The sequence below is a fragment of the Emydura macquarii genome, unplaced genomic scaffold (assembly GCF_026122565.2).
Source record: "Emydura macquarii macquarii isolate MOO-44397 ecotype Brisbane River unplaced genomic scaffold, CSIRO-AGI_Emac_v2 contig_2768, whole genome shotgun sequence".
Taxonomy (NCBI): Eukaryota; Metazoa; Chordata; order Testudines; family Chelidae; genus Emydura; species Emydura macquarii.
Genome location: NW_027132905.1, coordinates 1,092,230 through 1,113,407, shown reverse-complemented (window position 1 = coordinate 1,113,407; position 21,178 = coordinate 1,092,230). Strand labels below are relative to the sequence as shown.

The 21,178-nt window shown below is 50.4% G+C and overlaps 1 protein-coding gene across 1 annotated transcript in view; it reads left to right on the top strand.

Annotated features, from left to right (window-relative positions):
• CYFIP2 (cytoplasmic FMR1 interacting protein 2) overlaps positions 1–21,178 on the top strand; it is a 69,402-nt gene that overhangs the window by 8,116 nt on the left and 40,108 nt on the right. Inside the window, exons 2-14 of the mRNA XM_067567416.1 lie at positions 449–589; positions 2,983–3,072; positions 4,049–4,126; positions 6,941–7,042; positions 8,762–8,943; positions 10,351–10,447; positions 11,444–11,572; positions 12,548–12,652; positions 15,784–15,875; positions 18,581–18,698; positions 19,617–19,736; positions 20,238–20,363; positions 20,743–20,909. Of these exons, the coding sequence (XP_067423517.1) occupies positions 473–589; positions 2,983–3,072; positions 4,049–4,126; positions 6,941–7,042; positions 8,762–8,943; positions 10,351–10,447; positions 11,444–11,572; positions 12,548–12,652; positions 15,784–15,875; positions 18,581–18,698; positions 19,617–19,736; positions 20,238–20,363; positions 20,743–20,909 (1,523 nt within the window). The 5' untranslated portion in view covers positions 449–472. The remainder of the gene's footprint in view (positions 1–448; positions 590–2,982; positions 3,073–4,048; positions 4,127–6,940; positions 7,043–8,761; positions 8,944–10,350; positions 10,448–11,443; positions 11,573–12,547; positions 12,653–15,783; positions 15,876–18,580; positions 18,699–19,616; positions 19,737–20,237; positions 20,364–20,742; positions 20,910–21,178) is intronic.

The following is a 21,178-nucleotide window of genomic DNA, read 5'->3' as shown; positions in this document are numbered from 1 at the left end:
GCTCAGGGCTTGTCTGCATTAAGGATTTTTGCACCCTTGTAGCTATGTTGGTGCAAACTCTCAGTGTAGCTACATTGCACTGGTGTAAAATGGGGCTTGCACCAGTTTCAGACCAGAGTAAGCAAGAGCAAGCTCCAGTTCTCACCAGTGCAGGTGTAAACCATTTACACTCAGGATTTTGCCCTGATGCAAAAATCTCTAATGTTAAGTTAAGTTTAATGGTACGTTCTAAGCTTTCCCCTCTGGCAATATCTTTTCATTTAACTATTAGAAACATTTTGATCCCTATTAGCTTACTGTTCGGACAGGACCCCTGAGATGGTGCTTGAAATACATGCACGCAAGACGAAGAGTTGGGTTTGTTCTGGGGGGCCATTTCTCTTCGCTCCCTTTCTGTGAATTTTCTAGCTATCGCTTCCTAATATCGCTTCTTCTCCCTGGGTTTTAGTGCGGCACCTGAAAATCCAGAGCCATGACCACTCACGTCACGCTGGAGGATGCCTTGTCCAATGTGGACCTGCTGGAGGAGCTGCCCCTGCCAGACCAGCAGCCATGCATTGAGCCGCCTCCCTCTTCCATCATGTACCAGGTACGTGCCAGCTCCCAGCGGGCGGCACAGTGAGGCAAGGTTTGGAACAGTAACTCCGATGTTCTGCAGTGCCGTAGATGTGCATGGTGCTTGGCAGACCAGTCAAAAAGATCTTCTCGTATGAGTAAGGGAGGAGGAGCAAAGTACGGGAGAAGAGACAGGAAAGAAGACAGTTATTGCAACAGCAAAAGATCACAAGAGGTGCTTTGTTGTGTACAGATCCTGTTGGTTCCTCTTTATATGTAGGGCATATGTCTTGTTGTATACACACCGGGTAATATGCAGCATGAGAATATTTATTCCATCCCCCCACTCCCTGCCCTCTCGATTGGCGTGCTCACCGTGTTAATGTGTAACCATGAGTGCAGTGGTTGCCTTGTCATGCGTGTAGGATTGTAAGTTGCGATATTCGTTTCACTAGGGCAGATAGGGCACTCGTGCTGTAGCATTTAGCGGCTAGTACAAGTTATCATCTCCACGGGCACGTAGAGATCCAGTTCCAGGCCCTCCTGAGGCAGGTCTGCCATCATTTTTAATTTGTCTCCTTGTCCCTCCTCCCTGGCCAGCTTCCTGAAAGCACACTAGAGTTAGGGTGACCAGACGCCCTGATAATATCGGGTCCATTCCAATATTAGGGATTTTGTCTTATGTATGCCACCAAACCCCCTCTCCCCCACTGCCCCTCTGAAAAACAACTGTCCTGATTTGTCACACTTGCTCTCTGGTGTGCAGAACAACCCCATTTCAGGTAGCACATGTGGGCATGAATAACGGTGAGTCTAAAATACATGGGCTAACCTGAGTCTGGAAAAACTGGCCAAGCCTGTTTCCACATCATGATTAACCCTGGGGTTGGTTGCTAGCCTTCATCACTGCCCATCACCCCCGTCCCTAGACTTGCTACGTTATCATAGACATGCACGTGCAGCGCAGATATCTGTTCTCATGATAGTTACGCTACAGATGCCCTTGAAACACTAGGAGGGCAGCCTCACGGCCATGAGGCTACGCTCTTGGTCCAGGAGCTGGGAGGAATCCATTAATGACGTGAATACAATTTCACCAAACCCAGTGTTGTTGATAGTGTGGTAGAGGAGCAGCCTCATAGGTTTGTACCTTTAATTGGTTCATAACCAAGTCTGTCTGGAATCAGGGGACAGTGAGTCAGGACTCCTGGGTTCTTGGCCTACCCCTGACTCTCTGTATAGTCCCAGGCAGCTCACTGCACTTTTCTGTGCCTTGTTTTTCTCTCTCTAAAAAATGATTCTATGAAACCTGCCCTACGACGGCATTGTGGAGCTCGGCTACTTGTTATCTGTGAAGTGCTTGGAGCTCCTCGATGGAGGAATTTATGTTCGCTGTTAGTACAGTCAGCCTTTGAGTAAGGATCAGCAGAGTCCCTGAGTTCAAGTCCCAAAGTAACATCACAACTAAAGAGGCTCCAGCCCCCTTGTTACAGGCAGTGTCCCAGTGGCAATAGCCTGACTGACTAGCCTCCGTCGCGCCGGTCAGATCAACCCTCCCACCAAGGGCTTCTAACTGGTCCCAGCCCTCAGCCAGGTTCTAGCTGGAGCCCAGCTTCTTGCCCCACATCAGAGCAGCTTGTCCACCCCCCGCTGTCAGCACTCAGCTGTGGGGCTCTCCTCAGCCACTCCCCTGCTCTCCTCCCCACACAGCCCTCAACGGCTGGGTTCTCCTTTCGTTTTGTGTTTTGTCCTACACCCAGCGCAGGTGTAGTGGGGTGGGGCTGACTGAATAGGGCACCCTGGCCCAGGCTCCTTGTCTCTTACAAGGGGCAGGCTGCCCTCTGGCACTTCTGGATTGTTTTTCTCCTTGTGGCCTCTATCTGCTGCCATTGACTTCAGTGGGAGCAGGCGGGAGCCCTTCGCTATTAGTTGGTCTGAGCAGTGGCCAGACTCCCACAGGGCCTTGAAACCAGAAGCAAGTTCCCTTAGTTTCTGCTTCTCTCGGGGCTTCTCCGCACCAGAGCAACCCCTAGCACTTGGACCAGCCTGCTAGTTTCCAGCTCTGGTGCCGCAGAGATGCTCTCACCCTCAGAGCTGCCTGGCCTGTAAATATTTGCATTGTCCAGGTATCCCTTCACCTGCCCTTTCTCAGCCTTTGTTCTTGGTAGCCCCTGCTAACGACGTGTGGGTCTCTGGTGGCACGAACCCGACCGGGAGCTTAAGAATGAGTACTAGAGCCTCGTTCTTTTAGCTCTAATAGGTGCTGGGATCAATCCCTGCAGCTGACCTGACCGGGGAGTCATTACATGCTTTTATGGGATATTCCTTGCTAATTCATTATTTAAGCCCGTCTGGCCGTCTGGAGCAGCCGAACCATAACCAATATCGATCAGGGCTTTAATCCTCGACCATTTGTTGTGTCTGCAGGCGAATTTCGACACAAACTTTGAAGACAGAAATGCCTTTGTGACCGGCATTGCCCGGTACATCGAACAGGCGACAGTCCACTCTAGTATGGTGAGTCTCCAAGCCGGCACAGAGCTATCCCCGCGGGGGTTCATCTACACTGCTGTCAGAGATGTGATTGAGCTCAGATTTGATCTAGCTAGCATGGCTTAGAATAGCCGCAAAGTCACAGTGGCCTGCACAAGGCCACGGGTCCATACTTGCCTACCTAGCCCACTCCAGGGTCTGTGCGCAGGGCCGGATGAACTCTCCTATTAGATTTTGTGGGGCCCCCAAGTCGGGACTGAAAGGAAAACCGGAGTGGAGAGGAGGGGGAAAGGGAGAACTGGAAGGAGTTGGGAGGTTGGTTTTTTTTTAGGGAAATGAGATCTGATGGGGGCGCGTTCAAGCGGGGAGCTCAGCCCGCCGCAGCTCAGGCGCAGCCCTGGTGGGAACCAGGGCAACCAGGGCGCCTGGCGATGCTTTGCAGCGTGACTCCCCTGCAAGATGGTACCCTCCCTTCAGCATCCCCGCGCCGGCCGGCTCCGGAGCTCTCTGCGCCGCACTTTGGAACCATTGCCCGGGGTGAGGGCTGGGATCGAGGCAGCCTCATCCCTCCTCTTCCCCCCGGCCTGGGGAGTGTGTGTCACCGGGCCGGCCTGTCACGACGCGCAGGGAGCTGTGAGTGCTGGAGGGGCCAGCCTGGCGCCCCCCGCAGGCAAGGTTCCACAACCATCTCGCTGCCCCCCGTGTGCGCCAGGCTCCCCTCTCCCCCCGCGGGTCCTGCCGGGGCCCCCCCTTAGCCTGAGGCCCTGGGCTGCAGCCCCTAAAGCCCCTGCGTTAATCCGGCCCTGGAGTCTGTGCCACCGTGCCGTCAGGGCTGTTTTTAGCCACGCTAGCTGAATTAAAGCTAGCGCGGGTGTGCCGGCCCAAGCTGCCGGCCCCTCCGATTGCAGCGTCGACATAACCTCGGTCCCGATGGTGCTGATCCATGGTTCTGTCTCCCGGGCGTTGGCGCTCCACAGAAATGCATTTCTGGTTGTTGCAGAATGAAATGCTGGAGGAAGGCCACGAATACGCAGTGATGCTGTACACCTGGAGGAGCTGTTCTAGGGCCATACCCCAGGTAAGAAGTAGCCCTGGACATGCTAAAGCAGCCACTGGTGGTTACCTACACATGCCTTGATTTGTGCTGGGGAAATGAACCAGAAGGAGAGAAGTCTCTAGGGTGGGGTGGGGTGGGAGATTACACTGATCCCCCAGACCAACCATCCGACTGCTGGGGAAGAAAGGGGCATGGGCTGCAGTACCAACAGCACTGGATGGCTGCGTTAGTAGCTGCAGAGCTGTGGGGTACGGGCTTCGGGTACTTGCGCTGTGGCCGGGATGGGAACCATCTCTAGCTGTCTGTTATGAGGAGTGTGGGTAGCAGCTGCTGTGTTGTAGCGTCTGTTCTAACCCCTCAGGTGCTCAGCACTTTCTTGCATTCCTTTGGCGCTGGAAATGGTTTCAGCCCAAAGTTTATTTGCTTTTGGGAAGTTAGGCCCAGATCCTCGAAGACGCTAAACTCGCATTTATTTCGGTGGGAGTTAGGAGCTACATACCTTAGAGCGAAATCAACAGCGCAGCGTTTTGAACACACTTTCCCCCTCCGATTCTATTCCAGAGGTTGCACTGGGATCATTTCAAACCTGACTTGCTTTGTGACTTTCACTGAGATTTAAACATCGCGTTAAGTCTGAAGAAAATCACTTTGCTCTCTTTGCAACTAAACTTGTTACAATCCTACTGCTTGATACTGCCCGTTGGGCGTGTGAGACCAGTGCAGATTGCTGTGGAATTCCACATTTGGGAGGAAAAAAGGAAAGCTGCCCAGAGGCAGTGACTCCGGAGTGGTGGCTAGCTAGCCAGGCCGGCCGAGATGCAAGAGAAATGCAATGTAGCCGTCTGTGTAGATCTGTCTGATATAGATATTGTGCACATACACAGAGAAGGCCTCCTGGTTCAGCATTCCACACTGGCGAAAGCTGGAGGAACACACTTTTTTTTTGCTGCTGGTACATTTAAGTATTGATCCAGCCATAATTTTACTGACCCTTTTTCCAGCCAAACTTTGATATTTTTCTACCCTCATTACATAAGAACGGCCATGCTGGGTCAGTCCATCGAGCCCAGTCTCCTGTCTTCCGACAGTGGCCAGTGCCAGGTGCTTCAGATGGAACGAATAGGCAGGTAACCATTGAGTGATTCACCCCGCCGGCCATTAGCACAACAAAACCCTGCATCTTAGATCTTGAAGGGCCGATCCTGTGCACACTCACACTCAAGTAAGTTCGCTTGTGTGTGGTCCTCTTGAGCGACGGAGTGCAGGATTAGGCTCCAGGCCTGTATGCTGCAATGTGAGCTGTGCTCTGTCAGTGGGGTCGATGCTCTCAGCAAGGCAGATAAAAGATGCTTTTATTATCCACAGCGATGCCAGGCAGCCAAAAAAAACAAACAAAAACGTCCACACGGCTAGCAAGGCTGATGGTTGGGCCTTTGTGGCAACCCAGCGAAGGTCAAAATGCAATTCCCTTGGGCTGTGTGGTGTTGATGGTTTCATGGGTCCCAGCCTCCTGGGGCTTCGTGCTCCTGACTGAATATTTGCTGATTCCCAATGATTTTCCGTTGCTGTGCTATAATTGCCTCTTTTGATCACTGAAACATGCTGCAAGCCATGTTTGAATGGATGGTGAGGGAGAGAGACAGAGATTGCTGGGACGTGGGGGAAGGGCCGTGAATGCCACAGAAGATTTGTGGGTTTTTGGTGGATTAAAATCTTTACCCTCCTGGTGCTTTTACTCTTTCTATCATCTGAGTCACATGCTGCGCTGACTCTGCTCTGCTTTAGTGCATCTCTGGCATGGATCCATAGGAGCAAAGGGGGTTTTATAACCCGATGTTTTGTAGCAGATTCAACCCCAAACACATGATAGAGCAGCTGCAGGACTGCTCTAAATTGTTCCAGTGGGGCTGATATGTCTGAGAATTGCAGGAACAGAGTGCACTCCGGCCATCCCTTGACATGCCTTTTATGCTAGGGAGGCTCTGAATGGGTGGCGTACAGCTGGCCAGATGGGTATCTGCTTATACAAGGAATCCCTTACGGCAGCTTTCCAGTGGTGCAAATGGGTTGGAACAGGGGTTAAATCATAGTGCATACACAAAAGGGAGTGGAAGTAAAGTTGAGCGAGGCCTCGGAGCTGAATTTCAAATGAATTCAGAGGAGGAGGAAATTTGGCAATGTCAGATTTGAATGAGTCTGTATAACTCATATCAGTCTCCACTAAAGAGCCAGAGTTTGGAATTAAGGCAGGTGAAATCTGGATGAGCCTCCCCCTAGCCAGCTTTCCATGATCCTGATGGAGGTGACCTATCAAGATATTTTTAACTTGAAAATAGAATGTAATAAAATAATGATAGTAATAAAGCCCTCACAACACTTTGTAGTAGAGTCACATCCAAAAACCACGGCTCGCTCTGGCCCGTAACAGGTCTGTTCTAGAGCTGCAAAAAAATTAAAGCCGTGAATGTGCTTTGAGTTGTGTGGCTTTGCAATGCAAAGCATCAGTGCAACTTGATGGCACAATGACCATGTCATGACGCCGAGCCCGGACTTACATTCTGTACAATGGCCAGGAAAAACTGTATCAGAAGACTTTGCTTCATAGAGCTAAGTTGTAGGCCCCCCCACCCTAGTCTATAATATCTGAAGGGAATCCCAGGTCGGAGAACGGCTTCCTGAACAACAGCTTCATCTCCAACTCCTTCGTTCCTCACCCAGGCCGGGGTTCACCTTATCATTTTGGCCTTGAAATCAGCAGAGGAAAGGGGCCAGTTCAACCAGGGATGTTGTTAGACGTGCTAACGATGACGATGACCATTGATTGCTGTTGTTCAGGTGAAATGTAATGAACAGCCGAACCGGGTGGAGATTTATGAGAAGACCGTGGAAGTTCTGGAGCCAGAGGTCACCAAGCTGATGAAGTTCATGTATTTCCAGGTAACTGGTGGAGGAGGGAGGCAGGAGTTAAGTCGCCAGGTCAGTGTTTGTGGCTCTCTGCTCTCATTTCCCTGCCAATCCAGCCTGGAGGACACCTTCCTAACTTCTCTTGTTGGAACTGAGACATCCTTTCGCTTTGCAGCTGCCGGTAGGCGTGTGGGATACCTCGCAGCAAATCTCTAAGTTACACAGCTCTGGCCTAGCCTCAGACTTAATTATAAACTCAAAATTCAGCCCAGGGTCATAAACCTTTGGGCAAAACTGGGTCCGGAAGCTTATGAAGGTCCAGGTGGCTTAGGTATTTGCACTGCACTGTGTTTCTATAAAGGTAGCCACCCTACTGGTACTTAGAGACAACAACGAATGCGTCGATCTCTCTGCAAATGAAAACGAAGGGTTAGCATGGAACGGTCACCAACCAGAACCTGGACTTTGGGTGACAAGGGAGCCGCAAAGGAACTAAGACCACCTGGTTTTGTTGGCATTTCTGCAGCGGGGGGAGATGTTTGCGTTCAGTGCTACCTGTTGGAGGAGGTAACAAACGTGAGGTTGCCCAAGCCCCCGGCACCTTTTATTTTTGCTCAGATTAATAGTTTTTGTCAGCCACGTCCCAACTCCCCAAAGTAAATTTGCTGTGATCTGACTGTTTTTGAAGGGCTTTCCCCTTCTGCCTAAATGCAAAGCCGGGCACAGACCAGGCCACCTTTCCCTGACCAGCAGTGAGAGTACTTTCAAAGGAGCTGGGCTATTTGTAACAATGCCTCATCATCTGTCATCACTGGGGCGTGAACCTGGAACCTTCAGCACGACGATGGGGTACACGCCCTTCTGGGGCACATCCTTGTGGCTGGGTCTGGGGATTAGCTGTAACCCGATCTGACACCCCTTGCTTGCTCTGTGGCCTCTCTTTCTCTGGGACTCAGCGTGCTCCCTTTTTGTGACTCCACCCTCGGGCCAGGTCACTATTTCCCCTTCCAAGGGGTCAGAGTCCCACTGGACAAGCTGTCCATACACCGTGTGAGGCAGTCTTCCACTTCAAGGCCAGGTCCAGGGGAACTCGGGCCCACCCACTGTTCTGAGTTCAAGTCCAGCAACCCAGTCACTACAGTCTACTTAATCTCAGACCCAGTTGCTGTTTCCTTGGACTCCTTCCTACCTCACTTCTCTAGCTCCTGGCCCAGCTCAGGGTTTACAGCTGCTACTCTCCCCCCCAGCTTCTTGCTAACCTTTGTAGTGCAGGGTAGGATCCCAGGGCTCATTCTGCCCCTACAACGCCTTGTCCTTACTCAGCTCCCTTTCTCTCTAGGGAACTACCGCAAAACTCCTCCCGGCAGCCCCCCCTCCTGCTCTCACCTTGGCTTTACATATGCTCAGCCTGCCCCTGCCCGGTTGGGTTTTACCATCAGTTAGACTTGATCAGTTCCTGACTCTCCGCTAGGTGCAGCCCATAAGGTTAACTGGCTCTTGTTAACCCGCCGAGGCCTTCTGTGGGGCAGACATCCCGTCCCAGCACTAACAGTGCAGGCCTGTCCTGTCGGAGTTAGAGGAGGGACGCGATTAGCTGGTGGCAGTGATGGGCAGGTTTCCCTGTGGTGGGCCGGTCACTAGATGGGGTCGTGCAGCACACACACACACGCACCCTGAGCTACTGGATTATATATTTCTACTCAGCCCGGACAGGACACCTGTCAAAGACTTTCTTCTCCCGTTATCTTCCAGCGTAAGGCCATCGAGCGGTTCTGCAGCGAGGTGAAGCGCTTGTGCCATGCGGAGAGAAGGAAGGATTTTGTCTCCGAGGCCTATCTCCTGACGCTGGGGAAATTCATTAACATGTTTGCCGTGCTGGATGAGCTGAAGAACATGAAGTGCAGTGTCAAAAATGACCACTCGGCCTACAAAAGGTGGGAGGGGAACCAGCTGCCTTGTGCCTTTCTTTAGCATGTGGAGAGGAGGCTTCGGATGGCCAGGACCGTGTCTCATTTGCTTCTTCCTCAGGGCATGAGGAGCAAAGATGAGCCAGTGATTAGGATGCTAGCCAGAGCCTTGGGTTTGAGTTCCTCCTCCACCACAGACTTCCCGTATGACCTTGGGCAAGTCACTTAGCCTGTGCACACACATCTGTGAAATGGGGACAATAGCACTGCCCTACCTCACAGGAGCATAGATTAAAGACTGTGAGGTGCTTAGCTACTACTGTAATAGGGGCCAGATAAGGAGTTTAGATAGAGAGAGCTAATCAGATTATTTTGCAGGTGATTAACAGTTTCTGCTAAAATACTGTTCAGGGCCAGATGGCTGCTAAACTAAAAGAAAATGCAAAGAATCAGCCTAGAAGTTGCATGAATCTAGTTAGAGTTTTAGTGGCATAAGTTTCCATAAAGGATTTCGTTCCTTGCGGCATTTTCCCCTTAAAACTACAGAATATATTGAATGCAAACCAGTCATCAGTCTAGCAAAATAGAGGAGACCAGAGTGCAGGAGACAACCAACCTGCAAGGCAGCCATGTCAGGTTAAAGAGTTAAACAAAACATTCTTTACTTGTGTTACTAACGATACTGTAGGGTATTAAAGGTATAACATTTTAAAAAGCTAACCTCAGTTTCCTAATCTGTGAAATGGGGCTAATGATATTGAGATCGTTTGCAAAGCGCTTTGAGAGCAGTGGATGAAAAGTGCTGAAGCGCTACCTATTAATTATTATGATTTTCACCATTTATGTTGTCGGCTTATTAATAGCACTTCGCTCACCTTGGACAGTAAAAGTAAACTGGGCTGTTCACGGTCACCTTTACATGCTGGGTCCTCAGGCACTGTCAAAGGATTGCAGTGTCTGCCCTGCAAAGACTACAGTGTAAGAGCTGCATCTTCTGATGGCCTTGGTGTATAGAAATCAAAACCCTCAGCTATGAGTCAGGTGGTCTGAGTTCTAGTCCTCGATCCCCCATGGACTTGCATTACAGTGTGTAGAGGTAAATGTTCACTTACTCTGTCTGTATCACGCTCTCCTGCTCTATAAACCAGGAAGGATGGACCGTACTCAGATTTTAAAGTGTTTCATAGATAAGAGGGACGCTGTGAGGACTAAGTATTATTCTGATTTAAAATAAAAAGGCAGTTTTCATTTAAAATTAAAAGAAAACCATGAAAATGTTTCCACTTTTATTAAATGATGTAAAACTTGTCCTTTTTTTCTTACCTAACCTACGTGCTGAGCTAAAACTACTTGACTGCTGTGTTCATTTGACTCCCCTGAGGGAGTTCCCATGATACAAAGAGCCCTGGATAACACAGGGTCTCCTTCTTTTAGAGCTGCCCAGTTTTTGAGGAAGATGGCTGACCCTCAGTCTATTCAGGAATCCCAGAACCTCTCCATGTTCCTGGCGAACCACAACCGGATCACACAGGTGGGTCTCGTTCCTTCCCTCTCTTTGCCACCGCTTATTCAGCAATGTTACCACTTAGTTTTGTCCGGTAGGGGTCTGCTTCCCAAGTGGGGAAGGAGAGCCGTGATTGCATTGGCAGGGCTAAGGGCTAAGGTTCAGTCCTGTTGTTCATTGTTCATTGAGCCTTTCCACTGACTTCGATGGGCTTTGGATCAGGCCTTCCCTCCGGCTAACAGACCATCTGGGATGACTTTAGAGTTCTCAGTGATAAAGAGAAGGTGTGGGGCTCAAAAAAGACGCAAGATGAGGTTGTCTCTTTGGTAGAAGATTTACCCTTCAGTCTCTCACACCGAAGTGCCTGTTTTCACCTACTGGGGGCAGCCAGGCCTTGAGTTTTCTCCTGATGAGACATGCCCAATGTATAATAGAGATAGAGCTGGGTCGGGCAACGTCTGTTGCGAAAGGAGTTCCACATGGCCGCTCCATCACTGGGGCTGCAGAGCAGAAAAGGGCTTCTAAATTGCTCCTTCCTGATTCCGTGGTTTGTGCTGATGAGGTAGAACATGACACAAAGACAAGAGGAGACGCTAGCGGAGTGGAAATGAGCCAGATCATTTCGCTTCTGCCTGTCACGTCCGTCTTACGTTTGGCTGTTACCCCTGGTCCTTGGGTGACCACACTCGAAGAATCAGTCTAAAGGGAGAGTGTTGTTCCTGAGAGCTGGAGAAAGAGGGTTTGTTTCTCAGACCCGGTCCCCTAGGGGAGCTAACGTTTCCTGTACAGATGAAGTTACCTCAGATGAGGCTGGTAGATGATGTTCTCCTCTCGCACCCTTCGACGCAGGTTCAGAATGACTGAGAACCCCACTAACCATTTAACTGAGCACAGGCGGCCGAGTCATTCTGCAAACTGCAGGGTGAAAATCCTGCTCCTCCATCCTCCAAGTGTTTCTTCCACCTTCCTCTTATTGGCCCTTCTTCCGCTTTGTGATTAAGGCGGGGCGTTTTGGTGTTTCAGTGTCTGCATCAGCAGCTGGAAGTTATCCCTGGCTACGAGGAGCTGCTGGCGGATATCGTCAACATCTGTGTGGATTACTACGAAAACAAGATGTACCTGACCCCCAGTGAGAAGCACATGCTCTTAAAGGTAGGTGCCTCCTGCACTCATGCGCTCTTTCTTTTGCTTTTAGTCCATTTCTTAGCAGTGGAAAAATCGCTTTGTGCTCCCAGATTGGTTTTTCTCCCCCTATTCTTTCCTGGGTTCCCTTCCTTTCTTGTGGTATCCGATTTGTGTGGGATCTCTCCACGCACGCACGCACGCACGCACGCACGCAGAGCCCGCTTTAGAATGACAAGGATGCAGCCTCTCCAAGGAACAGCAATGCTTCTGCAACAGCCATCTCGCTCCTGTCCTGCTCACTCGCCATCTTCCCTCCCTTGCTCCTTCAGCTGGGAATCCATGATCTCCACGGCTCCCCCCCCACTTCCTACCTTTCCTTCTCCTCTTCCAGGGCCCCGTGATGTTCCGCCCTGCTGAGCAGAGCTGGACACAGCTCTACATGTGGGTCGCTCAGGCATGTTCTGAAGCGTTTCCTCTGCCAGGGGGCTGAGTGTGCTGCCTCCATGGCGTTCCCAGCTGCTGGCGCAGTAACTAGTCCCTTTATGGCTCTTTCAGTAGATTGCTGGCTGGCGTCTCTCAGTCTGTTCCCTGTTCTCTCTCCTCTCTTTATTGTTCTTCCTGTCCGTTCTGCTTTCCTCCCACAGACCCTCTCTCTTTTTTTTTTATCTCCTTCCTTTCTCTCTTTCCTCTGCTCCCTGTCTCTCCTCGCCACCAGCTTTCTCCTTCTTGACCCTTTACAAGGTCCACAACATAACCCAGCTTGCCCAGAGGGTACTTAATGGATGTACTGGATGTTCAGTCAGCAGGTGGAACCTCTCACAAAAATTTGCTTTCCCCACCCCACCCATTGCCAATTTTACCTGGCCGGAGCTGTGATACTGAAACCCTGAAATAGTGTCTTCTCATGCCACATCCAAAGGAATTCCCTTCTGACCTATGCTATCTATTTACCATTTCATCACAATGACACCAGCCTCTCCTGTTGTCTCCGTGTCCTTCCAGGTGATGGGCTTTGGTCTGTATCTGATGGACGGAAATGTCAGCAACATTTACAAACTGGATACCAAGAAGAGAATCAATCTTAGCAAAATAGACAAGTTCTTCAAAGTAAGTGGCCTGTGCTGGTTGGGGTTGAGATGGTTGTAAATTAATGATCCGTACCCCTCGGGTGTAATTTTTTAAACGAACTACAAAAACATTTAAAGTTCAGAAAAAGGCCTAAGGATCCTGAACTTGGTCTAGATCCTTTTTAAAATGGCAGAGACGGTTGGATTGCAACGAGTCTGCGTGAACAGGTAGCGTATTTCTGATAGTCATAAGTACTAGCTTGGGAAATACAGGGTTTTCAAGCCCTAATGAAATTCTAGTCCCATTCATTATGGTCTCTGAGGTAAATGATTTGCTTTGCTTTTCTCTTTACCCCACCGTTGACCTGACAGAACCCAAGGAGCCAAACAACCTTTTGCCTTGTTTTGGGCATCCTCATTTCCTCTGTAAATTAGAGCCCCTGCAGGAGAAAAACAGGAATCGGAAACTTGTGTTGGCTTGAACTTACACCTCAAAAGGCTCAAGAGGTTCCACGCAGAGTTAATGCTAAGCTTTGCTGGAACGATTTCACTTCCTGCATTCTGGGCCGGCCTGTAGCCGAACGCCGTGCTGCACCTAGGGAGCGGGTTGCAAAGGGTCTGGGCGTGAAATGGGAACACCTGGACAAGTTCTGCCTGAGTCCACCTGGTTTCCTCCTGGGGCATTGTATGTACGCCGGGGAGCCCACCCATACCACTGGCTGCTGCAGAAAGAGCAAGGGACCAAGTCCCTGCCCTCATTCTGCCTCTCCTTTCCCTCTTTGGGTAGTCCACTACCTAGCCCTTAGCACAGGGCCCGCAATCCCTGGCTTGGATTGCAGCTGTCCCCTACATAGGAGAGCATCTTCTGCCTCCCATTGCGCACATGCTCAGGGCCAGCCATAAATTGGCCCTTCAGATTTGGGTCACATCAGCACTAGTAGACATGGTAAGATCTGGCATTGAATAGTTGCGGCTGCAGCAATGAAGAGGAGAAGAAAGGACGTTTTCCTCACGAAATGTATTGTGCCCCAGTGACTTTCCATCCAGTCCTCTTGCCGAATCCTTCCACTGTGTCCTTTTGCCAATAACTTTTCTTCCATTGGGTCCTGTTGACTTAATTTTCCTCTTAAAATGGGGGGGGGGGGGGGATCCCTGTACAATTAACAACTTCTGCTGCATCCACTGACAAATGAAAACCCACCTTGTACTTAATGGATGAATGTTGCTAAATCACAAAGGAATCTGGGATTTTGCCCTCTTACATAGGGCTGCTATTTCCTGCCTTATCACTCTCATCAATTCCTATAAACCCCTGGGGATGCCAGTGTAGGAGATGCTTCACTGGATTTGCATTTTACTTGCAATGTTTGGCTGATCTATGGAGTCTGTGGAAGGAGACATCCAGCTATCCTCGAATCACCAGGAGCTTAATTACACAACCCACCACCACTGCAAAGGAAATTTATTAGAGTGATCTGGACACTTTGCCCTCTAATATTTGTTGGCTTGATTCTTTGGCTCAGTTTAAATCAAGTCGTCACCGTTATCTACAGAGCTTGGTCATTTCAGGGCATTTCAGACTGGTTTGATGGTTGTGAAGCGCTCTGCGTTGTTTGCAGGAGTGTTAGAGAAGAACAGATTTTCAGCTAGTCCCCTCAGTGAAAGTAAAATATCTGTCTTTGTACTGAAAAGCTGTGGTTATTACAGCTTCGTTTCCACTCGCACCATTTGCTGCCTCTGTCGCTTAGACATCACTGTGCATCTTCACCTCCCAGATGGAGAGGCAACCCACTCTGCCGTTGGCAATAGCTTCTGTCTTTCCAACTAAATCTCCAGCTAATTGGCCAGGATCTTGAGCACGTGAGGGAAATGGCCTTGTCTTTGAAACGGTCCCTAGAGGAGCCACTGTGGGTCGCTGCTGACAACTTTACAAACCCAGCACTCAAGCTAATCCAAGAAAATAACACAGGAAGTAACAACAGCCCTGCCTTGAGAACAGTAAAAGCACTGCTGTGGTTTGGGGTTGCTTTTTAAGCTTAGATTAAAACCTGTCCAGACTGCAGCCCCCCCTGAGACTTCATTGGTCTGTTTTGGGTCGCCTCCTCAGCCGCCCTTTAGCCAGTCTCACATCAAAGCTAGCGAGGAATAATGCCAACCCTGGCAGTGCAGGCACCAAGCCAGACACCTTCACCTGCCCACGTTAGAGGACACTAAAGTCATTGCCCCATGCACCAGTCAGCAGGACAACTGAATCGCCGGGACTAGAGAAAATCAAATGCTTTGGACCCAACAGTGCCTCAGAGGACGGCTTTCTGATGGGAAGAAAATCCCTGTTTTCAGTAGGAGGGAAAACTCCTGGGCCACTGAACTTTTGTGCTCATTGTCGGGGCCTGGGAAGACAGTTTCCCTCATGAGATGCACCAGGAAGCCATTCTCCACTGTTCTCCCTGGGACTCTTCCTGCAGGCTTCAGAGATGTTCAGGCCAGGAGGGATCGTTAGACCGTCCAGTCTGACCTCCTGTATAACACAGGCCATTAAACGTCACCCAGTTACCCCTGTGTTGGGCCCAATAACTAGGGCTAGACTAGAGCATTTTGGTCCTCAGGAGGCTAAACTGTTGAGGGCCGTGGGCAGAGAAGAGGCAAGACAGAGGTGCCACTGAGGCCTGAGGCCCCTGCAGTAGCAGGGACCTGACAGGGATGCTGTATCCCTGCCCGGTTTTGAGGCGGCAGGAGCCCTGAATGCTAGCTCACCGCTTTCTTTCTCGTTGTGGGGTAGGGTAGGGACAGGGCGAGTTGTTTAGGGTCATGTATTTATCTGTGCTATAAATACACTTTTCTCTCTCCAACAGCTGCCGCTGCTGCCCGCTGCCTCGGCACTCCCGGGGGCTGGAGATGTGGCATTGTCCCTTGTTGAGCAATAAACAGGGTATCACCAAAGCCGGGGGGTGCAGAGGTCTTTGCGGGAGGATTCTCCCTATGTAAAAAAGCCTGGCATTCGTTTCCCGTCCTTTTCTACATCTGGGATGACTGTGGGTCCTGGTGTGCACCTCCCCCTCGACTGCCTGACCCCTCGGGGGCCATAGGATGCCTTCTCGTGTCCTTTTGTGTTGCTCTCCAGCGAAAGGAAACCTCGGCCATGTTTCAACCGTCTTATGTTTTCTTTTCCAGCAGCTGCAGGTGGTCCCTTTATTCGGCGATATGCAGATAGAACTGGCCAGATACATTAAGACCAGTGCTCACTATGAGGAAAACAAATCCAAGTGAGTGCCTGCCGTAATGTCTCTTGGCTTCCATGTGTCTGGAGAGAAGAGGGTGTTGCAACACTCCTTCTCTGGTGCGTGAGGTCTGTTTGTGGCTGGCTCTGTGTGTCCAAGTAGCTGGATGGTGGGGCATGAACACACAGGAGTGAGTGTGCCTGAATGCAGGCCAGTTGTCTGTGCAGGCATATATATGTGTGTGCATGTGTGTGAGACAGGTCGTTCCTGCAGGCGTGCATACGTGTGTGTGTGTATGTGTGTGTGTACAGTCAGTCACCCGTGTGTGTGTGTAGGAAAGTGAATCTGTGAACATATAAGTGTGTGCTCACAATCACAGTCGTCGGTGAGTGTGCCTGGGAGGCTGTGAGTTTAGCACACGAGTGAGAATGCACCCAGGAGTGGTGGCATGTGGCTGCCTGCCTGCACGTGTGCTTGCCTGGGTGGGTCGCTGCGAATGCAAGTGTGCGTGTTCCTGGGACGGGTGTATGGGCGTTCAGAGGCACAGGCTGGCGTGCAGCTGGGTGAATGTGAGTGATGTGTGCTTGCTCTGGGTAGATTTTAATCCGCATTTTTGATCCAGGGTACAAAATCCTCCAGAGCATGACCACAGCACTGGCTTCTATCTGTGCAATAATCAGGGCATCTTTTCCAGTGGAAGCAGTGAAGCATTTTTCTCAAACAGTTTCTTTCCCGGGGGCTCCGGGGTGCTGTGGGTTTGTAAAATAGTCTAGGATCTGGATTCAAATCCAGTTCAGCTTGCATGTGAAGTGAGCGTGCAGGTGTCACACCCCGTACACACAAAATCTCACTTGTCTGCACAATGTGGCGCAGGTGTCAGTTACTGCTCCAGAGAAAGTGAGAGATGGATGTGGGTCTCCCTGGTCTGGGATGGGATTAAGGTGCATTTACAACATTGCACAGGGGGCACACTAGCAATGCCTGGCTGAGATAAGCCTGCCTGTTGTCCCTGCTATCCATCTGGCTTGCCAGGAGCTGTAAGGGTTCATCTGTGGGACCAAATAACAGAAAAGCAATACAAAAATGTGCTCCTTTTGTGTCTGCACTGTCCTCAGGGGCGTCTTCAGCATTGGTTCAGTCCTTGAAGTGACCTAAACCAACACTGGCCACTGTCTGAAGCTGCCGCTGCTGGTTGTTGTGAAGTGGACTCACGTCTGCATAAAACGAGCTAAATGCTTCAAACTCAGTTCATTTCTCTCCTCGAGGTTAACTTGAACTGGGGCCTCAGAAATCAAAAGGTACTCGGCCCCTGATCCATCCATTATAGCTATCCAAGTTCCTCTTCAATTGTCGGATAATGAGAGCAGTCTCCATCCGAACTCTCTTTTCATTGGGCTAGGAAATTACACACAGTGTTTCATCTCCATCGCCAATTTATATTCCGCTTGCACAATGGAGTCCTGGAACACCTTTATTCCCTACACTTCCTTTTAGACTTGCATTTTCCCCTTGTCTGTCCCTTCCTCCCCCTCCTCCCCTCCAGATGGCATTAATTGTATTTTCCTTGCGCGGCATTTTATTTCTCCACTATGGACTACATTACATGTAGCAGGCACAGGACACTGAATGGGTAAGAGCTGAATATTGGGATTCAGGGATAGCACGGTCCAGCACCTAACAGAACGTCAGCCGCCAGGAGCATGTGTGGATAAAGGGTCCTGGGAACGTTCCCACCACAAGCAACCTGTTCAAATCTGTCTCCTGTGCAGCCAGGTGTCAGGCGTCCAGTCACGGAGCAGAAACAACACCTTGTGTTTTACCGCAGCCGGTCATGCAGCACGAAGAGTGAATTCCGCATGCTCAAAGCAGTCGCCGTGGCGAGTAGTTCATGAGAATCCCACGGGCTGACGTTTGTTTGCAAAACACATTTCTGCAATAGTTCCAAGCCTGGATACTTCCTGGTCAGGAATAAGGGGGCTAAATTCATTGAATTAACTTAGTTCTCATTTACACGGATACTCTTTTATACCGGCCATGTCAAGGAGCCATTGCCGGCCCTCTAAGGCCTGTTAATGCTGCCCGAATGGTATAAAAGGGCCTCTGTGCAAATGACAATCCAGCCCAACAGATTGTTCTCTGCATGTTAAATTATGTACAGGTTCATTTGTTGGGGTGGGAATATAATCCAGGACCAAAAGACGAGCAAGAGAGAAGCCCCTTTCCTTGTTATCCACTGCAGTGGTACTTCCCCAGTTGTGGTAGAAAACACCACCCGGCCCTTCCAGGCTGGGCTCACAGGATGATATTGTCCAGAGATGGTTACCCTGACTATTGGGAGCTAGGGACTGGGCGATGCACAGCCTGTGTTGCTCTTATTCATTCCCTGAGGACTCCCCATTCAGCAGCATGGATAGCAGTCTAGGAGATGGCTGTCTGTCCACCTCTCTCCACGGCCGGAAGGTAAGTACAACACGTCCAGCTGCATTAAGAGGGTGAAGGGCTGAATTGCAGGCGGGTTGTCCTGGCAGAAGGGGTAGGTGAGAACCCTACGTAAAACAGCCTCTGGACGGAGAAAGACTGTGCACCACACATACACTTTGTCCAACGTCTGCGGGTGAGATGAGGGCGAGAACCGGTGCACGCTGAGTCCTGACGCTCTGAAGGTGTCAGGCTTTCGCAGCGCCGAGGGACGGAGGTGCCTGAGGGCGGACTCTGGCCCTCCCAGCTCAAGAGGCTGCTTTTCTGCCCAGGTGGACGTGCACGCAGAGCAGCATCAGTCCCCAGTACAACATCTGCGAGCAGATGGTCCAGATCCGAGACGACCACATCCGCTTCATCTCGGAGCTGGCCCGCTACAGCAACAGCGAGGTGAGTGTGGAGAGCAGGCGCTGCGGGCAGCCTCAGACAGCGGGCATCCCCCGGGGAAAGAAAGAGTCCAGTGAGAGGTACAGCAGGTCACATCCATGTGCCAGGAAGGGAGAGAGAGATGTGAGTGGCACCGCTAAAGTCAGCAGCAGACGCAAGAAATGTAACCCCTCCCCTAGCGGGTCCAAAATAACCTGAACTGGATGAGCTACCGGGCATACTGCAGCAGCCACCGCTCTCTTTGTTACAGTACAGAATAGTGAAAATACAGTGCATAGGAATGACATTGCACCCAACCTCATGTATCAGGGCACGTAGAGCTTTGCACAGGTGGGTTTTTTATTATTTAAATTGAAATAAACCCTGCCAGGGCTTTGGAGGAAGATTCGTGGCAGAGACGAAAGGGCCTGTATTGATTTATTGGCTGATTGAGTCCATTCATATTTGCCTGTGATGATTAATTGCCTCTGGGTCATCATTGGTGATTATCTAATTCTTAGGGTGCCTGGACCTTTGTGCATGGGTGCTTTTCTGTTGTTGTTATTTAAATCTAAATGAAGGGGTTCACAAAGAGCTGGCTTATATTTGGGGCATCTCAGGGAAATCCCTGAGGCACTGGGATGATGAGAGAGGAGTTGGGTTTTTTCTTATTTTACAGGAGAGACTCAACTGAATCCCAGGTCTGTAGGAAATGCGCTGCTTGTGCACTTACTAAGAGCTATGTCGAGCCAGGATTGTAACAATGGTTTGCTTTTCCTGGGCAGGATACGCTGCCCACTGCATTTTTGGCTTGGTTTATAAAATTGCATGAAATTAATTTAATCGGGGAAGCTAGATCTCCCGTTCCGTGGGGTGCAGTCCTGGCTGGAGAGCGTGGTATTGGGTGTCTGACTGATTGTGCTACTGTGGGGGGATCTGCAGGTGGTCACCGGCTCGGGGCTGGACAGCCAGAAGTCAGATGAAGAATACAGGGAGCTCTTCGACTTGGCTTTACGGGGCCTGCAGCTGCTATCCAAGTGGAGTGCCCACGTCATGGAAGTAGTGAGTAGCAACGAGGGTAACATCCCCACGAGGTGCTTGCCAGGGTGGCTGGGGCTGTTTCATGGCCAGTGAACAATGTAAACACGTGTCACCTTTTTTTAACACGACTTTCACTGACATTCAAAACTTTTCATTTACATTTCAAAATTTGACTTCTTTTTGATGATTTCTAAAAGGAGGGAGATGCTGACGGCTGCTTTATTGAGAATTTGAGGAATAAACATGAAGGGTCAGACTGATGTTAGAAAAGTACAAGAAATGAATGTCAGTGGCCCAGAACTCAGTAGCAACCCTACAATAAACAAAGCGAAGTGCTAGCACATCACAGCGGAATAATGAGATCTGGAAACAGCTTGTTTTCAAGCATCCCAAAGCAATTATTATCCCTAAAAAGCAGTAATGGAGGCGAGGGAGTGTTTCTCTAAAATGCCGGAAAGCTCTCTGTCAGTCTGCCCAGCTGTATTCTTTACTAATGGCCCTGGATTTCTTTTTTCCTTCCAGTATTCTTGGAAGCTGGTGCACCCCACCGATAAGTTCTGTAACAAAGATTGTCCAGGCACCGCTGAGGAGTACGAGAGAGCCACCCGGTATAACTACACCAGCGAGGAGAAGTTTGCCTTTGTGGAGGTAGGTGCTAAGAAGAGTGGCTGGTTTTGTCCCAAGGGATGGGTAGCCCTCAAAAGGAAGGATGGCCTCCTGGCTAAGGCAGTAGGCTGAAGAACTGGGTCCAATTCCCGGCTCTGCCATAGACTCCTTGTGTGACCTTGGGCAAATCACTTAGTCTGGGATTTTCAAAGCCGTCTAGGGGCATAAGATATCCAGTTCCCCACCGACATTCAAGAGGAGTTGGGCACTTAACTCCCTTCACAATCCCAGGCTTCATCTCTCTTGATCTCAGCTCCCCACCTGGAAAACAGAGATAATAATCCTTCCTTTGCCGCCGGAGTTCTCTCTACGCACACAAGAAAGGAAAGGAAACATGCCTAGTTTTATTCCTTTTACTCAGGTGATTGCCATGATCAAGGGTCTGCAAGTGCTGATGGGCCGGATGGAGAGTGTCTTTAACCAGGCCATCAGAAACACTATTTATGCAGCTCTGCAGGACTTTGCCCAGGTGACCCTCCGGGAGCCATTGCGACAAGCAGTCAGGAAGAAGAAGAACGTCCTAATCAGGTGGGGCTCCCTGGCCCACAGTGTAACTTAAAGCATATATATATATAGTGCATTCCTGTCTGCAGCCCAACCCCCATGAGCGGCCCTCAGCGACCAGCCAGACGCTGCGCCCAGAGCACCCTGCCCGGCACTCGTGAGCAACACCCCCTTGTGACCTATGCACCCGTAACCAACCGGTGGCTGCAGTCTAGCCCTTGCGAGCCACCTTCCCAAAACTAGCCAGTGCAAATAGCCAACCCACCCCGTGTCCCTGCACGTGTGTTTTCCCC